The sequence below is a fragment of the Melanerpes formicivorus genome, unplaced genomic scaffold (genome assembly GCF_026170545.1).
Source record: "Melanerpes formicivorus ecotype bairdi unplaced genomic scaffold, bMelFor1.0.p_v2 SCAF_12, whole genome shotgun sequence".
NCBI lineage: Eukaryota > Metazoa > Chordata > Aves > Piciformes > Picidae > Melanerpes > Melanerpes formicivorus.
Window position 1 is genome coordinate 16,436,625 of NW_027142364.1, and position 13,296 is coordinate 16,449,920.

Genomic DNA, 13,296 nt, shown 5'->3' on the forward strand with positions numbered 1-13,296 from the left:
GAAGGTCTCTTCCAACCTGGTTTATTCTATGTAATTCTATTCTATGTAATCTTGGAATCAGTTTACTCTCCAAACTCCTTTGGTCCCAGCCATGGAGCAGTGGGCTTTGCTCCTGCCTGCAGCACATGGATGACTGAGGACATCAGTGGTGCCCAAAGCTGGCTTGCCAGCCTGGAAATTGGTAACTTTGGAGCAACTTGGCAGCTGGATGAGGATGGGGAGAAGCAAGCTACAAGATGGGGTATTTGTCAGTCCTGTCTGGAAGGCCAAATCCATCCCATGTTGGTCTGCAGCATTTTATCCTCAGTGGATAAACTCCTAGTGGGACACACACAGCTCTTCATGGTCTGTCTTGTGCCTCTTGGAAACTGCCATGAAACAATAAGGCTGCTGTACAATAATTACACGATTCAATTGCTTCTATTAAGAAAGAAAAATCTAGCAGAGCATTTTGCTGCTCTCTTCTCAAGCTGCCCTAGTCATCAATTACAGATCTGAGCTGGCTCCCTGCTGAGAGGGGAATAAAATGGGCGTAAATCCTCCCAGGGCTTAGAGAAGTGAGGGGAAAAAAAATAGTGTTTTATGAACTGGGAGTGACATCTGCAGCTGGGTCTGAGCTCACTACTCCAGAGGCCAGAGTATGCCCTGGGGAAAAAGGGTGAGAAGCAAGTTGTTATGCTTAAAATTTCCACAGCAGCATTTTTGCACTGACCTGTGGCCACCTTGCTCAGTTGTTAGCCTCTCAGCAGTGGATGGAGACTTTGTGTCAAATTAGGTGAATTAGTTTTAATTTATTTGTATTTTGGGTTGGGGGGAAAAAAAATCTCTTTAGGGATGGAAAGGAGCCCATCAGCCTGCATGGCTCCAGGTTTGGAGTGAATGGATTAAGGGCTGATATGTTAAGCTTACTCTTTATCAAATGTGTGTTTCACTTGGGGGTTTTTGTGCTTGTTTACCTTGTTTTTTGGTGGTTGGTTGGGGGTTTCATCCTCCCCCACCCTTCCTTTGTAAGTGTTAATTTATTGCAGTGTTTCTCTCCATGTTCATAGGCAACTCGGAGAGGGAATTAAACAAAACCAGCTTCATGAGATGATTGAATCTTCTGTGTCACAAGGAAGAGTGGTCCTGACTACTCTATTAGCTGCGTTGTGGTTTCAGCCCAGACATTGATTTCTTTATTTTTTTGTTTTAACTTTTTTTTTTCCCCTCCCAGCCTGCTGCTTGAGGACTATTGATCACTCTACTGGTCAGGCTCTGTGGCCATCTCACCTCTCAGGTGGTCTGAGCTTGTGGTTGAATCTCGAGCATTGCTTGTGCAACATGCTGTGCTTTTTTTTCCTTAGGGTCTTAACCACTAGCATGGACTTTGCAGGTGGACATCACAGGGGAAGACTCTTCAAATGCCATCCATTTCCCCACACTGAGGCTAGACTTTTGCAAGAGCAGTGATAAGGAAATGACCTTCTAGCCCAAAACTGCACGTTGGCTGATGTGAGGTCTCACCTTGGGTCACGTTAATCTCATTGAGAAAATAAGGAATCACAGAATGATTTGGGTTGGGAGAGACCTTTAAAGATCATTTAGTCCAGTTTCTTGCAGCCAGCAGGATTGTCTTCAATGAAAGCAGGTTGCTCAGAGCCCCACCTAACCTGACCTGGAATGGTTCCAGGGATGGGGCATCTACCACCTTTCTTTAAGAGGCTCAGGAGCCACTTTGCAATGTGAGAGCCCGGTGTCAGCCCGCCTGCTGGGTTTCCATTCATATTCGTATTTCAGAGCTATGGGTGTTAAAGGAGACAGTGGTGTAATGAGTCTGTCTATGGTTTTGTTCCTTTTTCACAGTACCCCTTTGAACTTGGTCTGGCAGCAGCATTTGTGTTCTCAACCCTGGTGTGTCTCAGCAGGCTCTACACGGGGATGCACACAGTCCTGGTAAGGATGCCCTGCGCCGCTCCTGCCTCCAGCCCTGCTTGTCTCCTTCCATCCCCATCTCCCGCTCCTCAAGTGATGTAGGTTCTGCCTGGGCAGCGCCACCACAGGAACACGCAGAGGAGCACTAAATTTCAGGCTGTCTATTGAAAGGCAGCTGTGAGGAAACCCTGAGGCTATCGCTATTTGAGTCTGCAAGGGAATTATTTACATGCTTATGGCAGCAGCGGTGTGCGGGGGCTGAGGAGCTGGGTGAGGTCGAGGTGGCATCTCAATTGTAGTTCTCTGTTTGGTAATTTTAATTGTGTGGAATGCACTTGGGCAACTGCTGCTGCTCCTTAGCTAAGCCTTTGTGCAATAGTATCACTCTTGTCAGCGGGAAACACTCGGGCTGGTTCAGCCTGGGAGTGTCAGGGAAGGAATAGCAGGTGGGTGAGTCATGCCGGGACCAAGAGAGGGTCAGACATGACAAGTGAGCTGCCCTTGGGGGACAGCATGCCTCCTGTGACCATGCAGAGGCATGGTGCTTAATACTATGACAAGCTTCTTGTTTTGAACTGGAAGGAAATTAATTTGTGGAGGACTGAAGGGCCCAAATCCACTTCAAAAATAATCATCATCTGTGGCTTTGCCTGGCAGAGTGTTGGGCACAGCTGTTGAGAGGTGTTAGCCCTGCTTTGAGGACAGGTTTCAGGCAGAGCTTTGATTACAAAAAGCTGGCTCCTTGATGAGAGGAAAAATCATTGATCTGCCACATAGACTGGTAGAAAAGGTTGTACAGCTTCCCAAGGATGGATAAAAAATGCCTGGCAGCTTCCTCACAGGAGCTTGGTATGAAGTGTTGGTGGGTTGCATCTGCATAAATAACTGAGTTATTTCACTCCATAATAATTATGTTTGTAATAAGGAGACTTGATGACTGTAAGAAAGGCAGCCCTTATGAGATTAAGGTTATATTTAAAATACAGCTTGACCTTTCCTTCCAGCTGTAGTGGATCAAAACAATGTCTGAAATCAAAGCCAGAGACACCCTTTCTTGGCTTAGTGACCTTCAGTCAGTCAGTAAAAATTCCTTGCATGCTTCCCTTGCTGGTCCATCACAATGGAAGATTCTTCTATGTTTAGATGGATTTTAGGGTAAAGAAGAAGTAGTCCTTTGTGCCTTGGACATGATAAAAGGAAGGCTTTTGAGGAGAAAAAAAAAGCTCCTCAGCTAAGTGTGAGCAGTGCTGCCTGTCAGAAGGACAAATGCATTTCACTGGGGTCTTCTCATGTGTGTTGTGGTGAGGATGGAGCTGGGCACATGCCTGATGAGCACAGCTGCCCAGATGCAACCCCTCTTTCTGTGTAGCATCCCACTGCAGTTCTGTGTTCCACTGCCACTGGCAGGCTCTTTGGGGGGAAAAAAAAGTGTGGTTCAGATCTGTTTTCTACACTTTGAGGGATTCTTCAGACTCTGAGCTGCCTAAGACACCGTGGGGCCAAGGTGTAGCAGCCCTCCAGCCAATCCTAATGGATTTCTAACTGAGGTCTTGGAAAGGTCATACTGCCAGGATACATAATCATAGAATGGTTTGGGTTGGAGAGCACCTTTAAAGGTCATCTAGTCCAAACCCTCTGCAGCATGCAGGGACAGCTTCAGCTAGGTCAGGTTCCAGCCTGTATTAATCAGGGAATGGTTTAGATTGGAAGGGACCTTAGAGATCATCTACTCCAACCTCGCCATGGGCAGAGATGCCTCTCAACTAGACTTGGCTGCCAACCTGGCTTCCAATATTCCCAGGGAGGAGGCATCCACAACCTCCCTGGGCAGCACATTCCAGTCTACCACCCTCATTTTGAAGAACTTCTTCCTAAAGCAAGTGAAGTGTACCATATACCCACCAAGTTACTGTAACTGAGTTTGTCCTGCTTGAGGGACCAGAAGAAGAGCAGCAAGGAGGTTGCACTATACTTTGCTAAAGCTGTGGGTGAAGCTTCTGTGCTCATCTGTTAGTCTCAGCTCTACAAATCAGTCTGTGGTTCAGCATTGCTGGTGGTGCTTTTGGATTAAGAATGGCCTCAAAAAGCACAGTTATGCCAGTTCTAGAAGGGATGTGACCACCAAAGACCTTCTAGAAAGGCAGTAAGCTGGTGTGAGAGCTATTTGCATCATTCACTGGAATCAATACTATGCTTAGGGAAAAGGGAATAAGCACCTGTTGCCTGGGCTGTTTCCAGGAGAGCATCACAGGGTGGAAGCAATGCACTTGCACTGCAGAGAGAGAATGTAGTTACACCAACCCACCTTTGCCACCTCCACATAAGAACAGCCTCTGTGTGTAGAGAAGCAGGGGAAAGGCAGAGTCCTGCCTTTGAGGTCTTAAATGATGGAGTCTGAGGCACTGGCAAAGAGGGATTATGGAGTTTCCTGGAAAGGGCAAAGCAAAAAATTTGGACACATTCTGAAGCAGTGAATGTCTAACATTTTAGGGGTTATTTCTGAGATACTGCAACTGGTTGGAGGTTGTTTTTTCATTTGCTTGATTCCCCAGAGAGTTGTACTTCAGAAAATATCCCTTTGCTCTCTGTCTTAAACCTTTGGCTCAATTTTTGATCCCTGACTCATCACAGTGAACAAGTTTTCCTCTCTCACTTTCTGGAGCACATCTGGGTGGTCTCATGTTTGAAACAAGAAGTGATGGTGTCCGTGTGAGTGCACAGTGTTCCAAGGAGTTACCAGCAAGATTGTTGCCAGTCATTATAGGGAAGACCTTCATCAGCCCCCGAAGCAGGAACGGGAGGGAAGCTTTTAGCTGTCTTCTAACCCTTTTGGGCCAGCAGTATGAATTTCTTACTGGTTTGGGTTGGAAGGGATGTTTAAATGCCATCTAGTCTAACTTCCCTACAGTCAGCAGGGACATCTAATGGAATGAAGCTGGAGGTGAGGAAGAAGTTCTTCCCCATGAGAGTGGTGAAGCCCTGGAATGGGTTGTCCAGGGAGGTGGTTGAGGCCCCATCCCTGGAGGTGTTTAAGACCAGGCTGGACGAGGCTCTGGCCAGCCTGATCTAGTGTGGGGTGTCCCTGCCCATGGCAGGGGGCTTGGAACTAGATGATCCTTGTGGTCCCTTCCAACCCTGACTGATACTATGATACTATGATCTTCAACTAAATCAGATTTCTCAGAGCCATGTCCAACCTGACTGGAATGGTTCTAGGTATGGGGCATTTACCATCTCTCTGGGCAACCTGAGACAGTGTCTCACCATTAGCAATGTAAAATATTTTTCCCTTCTATCTAGTCTGAATCTCACTTATTTTAGCTTGAAACCTGTCACAACAGGCCCTCCTAAAATGTCTGTCCCCATCTTTCTTCTCAGCCCTTTAAGTACTGAAAGGTCACAATGATATCTCCCCAGAGCTTTCTCTCCTCCACAACTCTAACTCTCTCAGCTTGTCCTCACAGCAGAGGGGTTACAGCCCTTGGACCAATTTTTTGTGGCCTCCTCAGAACCTGCTCTGACTGGTCCATGTCCTTCCTGTACTTATGACTCCACAGCTGGACACAGCACTGCAGACTGGGGTCTCACCAGAGTGGAAGAAGAGGGGCACAATCTCCCTCCTTCAGCACTGTTGGGGATGCAGCCCAGGTTATGGTTGGCTTCTGGGCTACAAGTGCATGTAGGTCATGTAGAGCTTTTCATCCAGACCTGATTGTGCTGAGGGAGGTGGAGCATCCCGGGAGGGAAACAGGAGGTCTTGAGATTTGCCACTAGTGCTGCACCTTGAGCGGAATTCATGCCTGCCCTCATTTGAAAATTCCTTCATAATTGCGGGTTTGGCAAGAGGTTAATCTGTTTACACAGGCAAGAATGTGCTTCCTGGGAGTGCTTGCAGCAGCTCCACAGCTGGGGAGAGCGAAGGTCCCACTCTGGGTGCATGGATGGGAGAGCCTAGGAAAGCAAGCTTTTCTCAGAAATCAAAGCCATCCCTCCTCTTCCCATCTTCATCTTAGTTCAAAAAGCAAGAGGGGAAAATCACTAACTCTGTGCTGCTAAACATCTTCATGAAGTGTTGGTTTTGAACTCAGCCACCTCCTCTGAGTGCTCAGAAAGTCAGACCTCTGCCTGTGCATGCCAGGCCCAAAGAAAGTCACTATGGATGGCTGTGGCTGGGTATGGCTCCTGCTCTGCTCTTGGATGGAGTCTCTAAAACAAGCCTGTATGTTGGTGGACCTTCTTGGCCACAAGAGCACATTGCTGGCTCATGGGGAACTTGTTGCCAACCACCACTCCCAGGTCCTTCTTTGCAGAGCTGCTTTCCAGCAAGTCAACCCTTAACCCGTACTGGTGCAGGGGATTATTCCTCCCCAGGTACAGGGCCCTGCACTTGCTCTTTAGAATAAACCTTTATTAGAATAAACCAAACCAGGTTGGAAGAGACCTTCAAGATCATCGTGTCCAACCCATCAACCAATCCAACCCACCCAAACAGCTAACCCATGGCACCAAGCACCCCATCAAGTCTCCTCCTGAACGCCTCCAATGATGGCAACTCCACCACCTCCCCAGGCAGCCCATTCCAATGGGCAATCACTCTCTCTGTATAGAACTTCTTCCTAACATCCAACCTGAACCTCCCCTGGTGCAGCCTGAGACTGTGTCCTCTTGTTCTGGTACTGGGTGCCTGAGAGAAGAGACCATCATCAGCCTGTCTACAACCTCCCTTCAGGTAGTTGTAGAGAGTGATAAGGTCATCCCTGAGTCTCCTCTTCTCCAGGCTGAGCAACCCCAGCTCCCTCAGTCTTTCCTCATAGTCTTTCCTCTTGTCTTTGCTCTTGTTGAACTTTATTTGGTTCCCCTCTGCCCAACTCTCCACCCTGTCCAGGTCTCTGAATAACAGCAGTCTGATGGTGTGTCAGCCATCCTTCCAGTCTGTATTGTCAACAAACTGGGTAGGCACAGTTTGTGCCCCAGCCAGGAGCTGCAGGAGTCACCTGGATAAATCTGAGCAATGCCTTTGTCAGGGGAAGGTTCCTGTTCAATTAGAAATCTTTAACTGAGGCAGAAACAGCACATGAACAGCATTTGAGTTTCCCTCCTTAATCACCTGTGGAGGGATGTTGAGATGTCAGGACTTTTTTTCCTTCTAATATGGGGTGGGAAATGGAGGTAACCAGGGGTGAGGGGGTTTTGAACAGCAATGCTGGGAGCCATGTCCAGCTCTTCTGTGTTGATGCAGTTACTTGGTGTTGGCCCAAAAACATGCCCTTGCCTGCCAAGTTACAACCTGAAAATCAGTATCAGAAGATGGATGATGGTGAAATATTGAAGCCTAAAGGTATTTTACAGTGAACAGCTTTGTGTGTATCTGTCGATACCCTCGTGTCAGGGATGGGGGAGAAAATGTGAGTGGGAATTTGCATTGGGAACATGTGAAACGGCTCTGGGAGCTGCTTAAAACCAAATGTGCTGTGAACCTGCTGCCTGGAAGTTATAAACAGCTCAAGTTCAGCCCTGCTGGAGTAATGCATTTACCAGAGAGTCATTAAATACTTCTGTGGGGAAAAAAAATAAACCCTTGTTCCTGCCTAACTCTTAAGTTCTCATAAATAATTCATTTTGGACTGACTCTGGTAGTAGTCAATTGTCATGACTTGGTATAAAGGAGACAATCTTGAGGCTATTTCTGCCTGTGGGTAGCTTTAGCTTTTGCAGAGCATTTCATGGTCAAACCCTGCTGCCTCCTTAGTGTGCAGCACAGGTGAAAATGTTCTATTGCTTTTGTCAACTCATGTACAGGCAGCTTTTTTTAGGGGTTACCTCTTGTCTCCTTTCCCAGCCTTGTGGTTGACAGCAGCCAAGTTTTCAGAGCACCTTACTTGCCTCTGTTAATAAATTAGGCTTTAACTGTGAGCTCACCTTAGTTGCTTTACTACAAACTGGATTTCAGAGACTTAGGCAATACATTTCTAATGGATATATTCCTGCCTGAAGGTGCCTCTACAGGACAGGCACCACATCCCACAGCTCTGGGCTTTTCTCCCCCAGAGCTTGTGTTCCTGAGCTGGGAGCTTGTCTCTGCCCATCTATGCAAAGCAAGAAGCAATAATCCTGCTGATAGGATGAAATTACTTGTAGGGTGATGGAAGGGAAAGGGGTTGTGGGGAGGTTGTAGGTGATAACATCCCTGAGATCACAAGATCCCAGTGTGGTCAGGATTGGAAGGGACCTCTGGGATCATCTAGCTCAACTCCACCACTAAAGCAGGGTCACCCACAACAGGTTGCCCAAGAATATGTCCAGTGGGGTTTGGAATCTCTCCAGAGAAGGAGACTCCACAGCCTCTCTGGTCAGCCTGCTCCAGTGCTCTGGCACCCTCACAGTAAAGTTTTTCCTTATGGTGCCTTTACTGTTGAGATCAGGGGTGGAGAGTGGCCTTAAAACATGAAAGCAGGAAGAATCTCATTTGTCCAGGGAAAAACTATGAGTCAGTAGGTACATCCACATGGACAGGGCTAAGGCTGAGTTCAGGAACTGTTGCATTTAGCACAAGGTTTGTGTTGTCCGTGCAGGTGAACAGTGACATCCAGGGTCTTCCTCTGCTGCTGTGCACCCACAAGAAGTATCATAGTATCAGTCAGGGTTGGAAGGGACCACAAGGATCATCTAGTTCCAAGCCCCCTGCCATGGGCAGGGACACCCCACACTAGATCAGCCTGGCCAGAGCCTCATCCAGCCTGGTCTTAAACACCCCCAGGGATGGGGCCTCGACCACCTCCCTGGACAACCCATTCCAGGGTTTCACCCCTCTCATGGTGAAGAACCTCCTCCTCACATCCAGCCTGAATCTCCTCACATCCAGCCTGAATCTCCCCACCTCCAGCTTCATTCCATTCCCCCTAGTCCTATCACTACCTGAGATCCTGAGAAGTCCTTCCCCAGCCTTCCTGTAGGCCCCCTTCAGATACTGGAAGGCCACAATGAGGTCACCTCGGAGCCTTCTCTTCTGCAGACTGAGCAGCCCCAACTCCTTCAGTCTGTCCTCATCGGAGAGGTGTTCCAGTCTTCTATCACCACCTGCTAGGATGTGTTTTGCTTTCCTGGTGTCACCAAGCTTTTAAAGGTGTTGTCTTTGCAGGACGTGATTGGCGGGGCGCTGATTTCGGCCGTGCTGCTCGTGCTGCTGTACCCTGCGTGGGACACGATAGACCACCTGCTGCTGACCAGCCCCTTCAGCCCGCTGATTTCCATCATCGTGCCTCTTGTCTTATGCTACAACTACCCCAAACTGGACTACTACAGCCCTACCAGGGGAGACACCACTACCATCTTAGGAGCAGGAGCTGGCGCGACTGTGGGATTTTGGTTAAACAACCAGCTTGCTGCAGCGTCCTACGCGGGGGAGGATTTTCATCTCAGACTTCCTCTGCTCACCAGCAAGACCGCGGTGGTGATGTTAGCCAGGTTCCTCGTGGGGATCCTCCTCATTCTGCTGACGCGCCGGCTCATGAAGAGCGTGGTCCTCGGCGTGCTGGCCTACCACTACCAGTTCCCCGTGGCGGACCTGGCAGCCCGCAGGCGGCTGGAAGTGGAAGTGCCGTACAAGTTCATAACGTACTCCTCGGTCGGCTTCAGCGCCACTGTCATTGTGCCTCTGCTGCACGGGCTGCTGGGACTGATGTGAGCTCAGCACCTTCCTCACAGAGAAGTGTTCAGCGCCACTGTTTCAGAGAGAAGTTGAGTGAGGGTGGTAACTTGACCAAAAAAGCGTGTTGTGCCTTTCTGCACTGGCGTGCTGAGCTAGCTCTGGCTGGGTGCTCACCGAAGCTGCTCTGCCACTGCCCTCCTCAGCTGGAAAGGGGAGAGGAAATACAAGGAAAGGCTCATGGGTTGAGATAAGGACTGGGAGAGATCATTCACCAGTTACCATCATGGGAAAAATGGACTCCACTTAAGGAAAATTAATTTATTACCAGTAAAATTAGAGTAATGAGCAATGAAACCACGTCTTGAGACACCTTACCTGTACCTCTCCCTTCTTCCTGAGCTCAGCTTCACTCCTGAGTTTCTCCACCTCCTCCCTGCTGGCAGTGCAGGAGGATGAGGAATGGGGGTTGCAGTCGGTTCATCACCCCTTGTCTCTGCCTCTTCCTCTGCCCTACCATGGGGAGGCCCCTCAGAGGAGACAGTTCTTCATTAACTTCCTCAATATGAGTCCTTCCTATGGGCTGCACTCTTCACAAACTGCTTCAGTGGGTCTCTTCCATGGGGGCTGTCCACGGCATAGAGTGCTTCTGGAACACACTGCTCTGGTGTAGGTTCCCTGTTGGGTTGCTAGGTTTGCAACAAACCTGCTCCAGCATGGGCTTCTCTCTCTATGGAGCCATAGGCCTGCCAGGAGCCTGCTCCAGCCCAGGTTCTCCACTGCTTCAGTGTAGGGTTCTCCAGGGGCTGGAGGGGGACAGTCAGTCAGCCTTGCCACGGCCTTCACCATGGGCTGCAGGGGAATCTCTGCTCTGGATGAAGTTGCCCTTCTGCATTGTATTTCCCTTTAAATATGTTATCCCTGAGGTGCCACCAACATTGCTGATGGTCAGCCCACCTTGGAGCCAACTAGCATTGGCTTTATTGGACAGAGGGGAAACTTCTGGTGGCTTCTTGCAGAAGGCTACCACAAACTTGCCACACAAACCCAATTTGGAAGTGTCACAGGAACTGGCGTACAAAAGTAACTTTGGGTTAGAAATTGCTGATCCCAGTGTGTCCCATAATTTGAGACCCCTGGCTCAGGTGACTGAAGATAAGCACAGACTACAAAGCCAGAATCCCTGCCTGAGTGGAGCAGCAGCTGGTTTGCCACAAGGCCAGGCGTGCTGTGAAGCATGACGCAGCCCTGTGGGACACCAGCCTCATGGCTCCATGGGCTGCAAAACTACCTGCCTGGCTATGGGGTTGCTCCTGCTGAAGCAGAAGAGTGAGCCAAGGAAGGGCTGTGGCATGAGAAAGTGAGTGGCTACTGGGGTGGGGGAAGAAGCAACCAATCAAGAGGGAAACCTTCTTGGGCCACGCAGAGCTCTGGCTGTGCCTTGCTATCCCCTGGGGCCCAGGGATGGAGGAAGAGTGGCTGAAGATAGGAAGATGAGGTGGAGGTGGAGGCTTTTCCAAGCACTGTACCTTCCTGCTGTTTCACTTCAGTGAGAGTGTCCTGCTGGCCAGGAGGGCAGGTTTCTTCAGCATCCAGCCTCAGCAGAGATCAGATGGCCACACCTGGGTACAGCTGAGCATTTCCCTGAAAAACAATCTGATGATTATTGTGCTTGCTACTTGTCAGTGTCTTCTGGTGGCACTGAAAGACCTGGCTAGTTCTCTGTGTAAGGTTTTACACCATCCCCCCACACCCCCAAATAAAATAGAGTTAAAACCAACCAAAACCCCCCACCCAAAGCAATCCAACATAAACCATTTAAAGTGATTTGTAACAAATTTCTCTTGCCTTGTAATAGAAAAACCTCCACTAAAAGCCCCTTTGCCCCCATGCAACCAAGCAGAGTTGCTTCCACAACGCTGAGGCTTGTGTTCAAACTATTTAACTCTGATTTAACTTCCCTGGGTAGGACAAAGTCCTTCCTGTCATGCAGTGGTGACAAGTAGTGTCCTTAAACCGTGTGGTGGAAGGGGCTGAGTGGTGACTGCAATGTGTGGCGATGAGCAGAAGCCATCATTTCCTGGTGCTGCACAGCATTCAGGTTGGTCTTCCATGCATCTTGCCATGCCTTTCAGATCCTTGTAGAGAAGCTTTCATAAGAGGGACGTTGCTATCACTCAGGCTGAAAAAAATATCAGCTGCTGGACCCATGAGCTGTTGAGAAATACAGTGGTGAATGTGGTCTGCTTGGCTAGAGAGATGTGCTATGAGCTTCAGGCGTGGCCCCTGTGCCTTGCCTGGTGGAAGCCAGCTTTCTAACCATGCCTGCTTGTCTTCTAGGCTGCAAGAAAAATTAACCTGAAGAATGTAAAGGAGCTGCTTTGCTAGCAGCTGAGCACTTGGATAAATACACCAAGTCCCAAACCATTGCTGGGATTCTTGTGTGAGGAGCAGGAGGCTCGTGCGTGATGGAGCTGGGTAGTGTTAAAACCAGCTTGGTGGTCTCCAGGAGAGAAGCAAGCTGAAGTTTTAACTGGTTTTAAGTTTGCCCAGGATAAACTGTGTTCAATCAGGCTGAGAGGACTTTACATGTGCAAGCAAACAGCTTCAAGGCATCTTTCAGCGCTGCCCACTCACATGTGCCCTTTGGTGGGTGCTGGATTTGAGCTGTTAAAGCCACAGGCTCCCATCCTTGGGCTCCCTCCTCCATGCCACAAGCTTTGAAACACTTTAAAAACACTTTCTGTTAGGAGTGCTTCATGACTGGCAGCTCCATGGCCAAGCTGAAGCTCTTTGAAAGTGCCATGTCAGAGTGGATGGGACCAAAGTCTGGGAGGGAAAAACAAAAGTATTTAAAGTGTGAGGTGGAATTAGTCCCAAGAAAGGCAGGTTTGGCCAGGGACATTCATGCAGCTCTCTGTGTACAGTCTCTGTTCTCACTCACAGCTGGTTTCTGCTCTTGAGGTTTTATAAATCCTATCTGAATGCTTGGATTTATCTTTTGTAGCATTCCCCTGCATATCCTTCATGTGCTACCTGCCAGCTGTGCTTGGTTTAACTTTGAAAATACATTTATTTTGCAGAATTCTCTGGTTTTTGCTTCATTGTGTGCCCTCCTCTGCTGCTTGGAAATGGTTGAGTTAAGGGGAGTGAGTTGCAGCTTCAGCAGCTTCCCAGCCCCTCCTCTTTTCCCAAGATGGTCCTTTGTGCCCTGCTCAGTCTTGCTGTGACATTCAGCTCCTCTGGGCTCAGCAGCAACCTTTGCACATGAAAATATGCAAGTTGTTGTGTCAGCAGAGACTAGTTTGGGTTGGAATGGTCCTATAAAGGTCATCTAGTCCAACACTCCTGCAGTCAGTGGGGACATCTTCAACTAGAACAGGTTGCTCAGTGCCCTACTCAACCTGAACTGGAATGTTTCTGGGGATGGGACATCTACCACCTCTCTCTGGGCAACCTGAGCCAGTGTCTCACCACCCTTGCAGTGCAGAATTTCTTCCTGTTGGTAGTGATGTGGGACACTTGCACACCTGGAACATCCTTCACCTACAATATCTACCTTCAATGGACCAAACTGTTAATTAGAGGCCAAATTTGTGTTTACATGACTATATGCAATTCTAGCATGACATCCCAGAAACTACAGCCTGCTTTGTGTGCACTGAGGAGCCTGACAAGGTGGTGGGTTTTTTCGCTAAGGATGTGTGTTTGAAAGTGGATGAGGCCATGTCTTGCCCTCA

At 48.8% G+C, this 13,296-nt stretch overlaps 1 protein-coding gene across 2 annotated transcripts in view; it reads left to right on the forward strand.

Moving 5' to 3' along the window:
* SGPP2 (sphingosine-1-phosphate phosphatase 2) overlaps positions 1-12,641 on the forward strand; it is a 38,773-nt gene extending 26,132 nt beyond the window's left edge. For both annotated transcript variants that reach the window (XM_068145484.1, XM_068145485.1), the window contains exons 4-5: positions 1,843-1,932; positions 9,050-12,641. In XM_068145484.1, coding sequence (XP_068001585.1) covers positions 1,843-1,932; positions 9,050-9,595 — 636 coding nt within the window. In that variant the 3' untranslated portion in view covers positions 9,596-12,641. The remainder of the gene's footprint in view (positions 1-1,842; positions 1,933-9,049) is intronic.
* Positions 12,642-13,296: the final 655 nt, after the last annotated feature.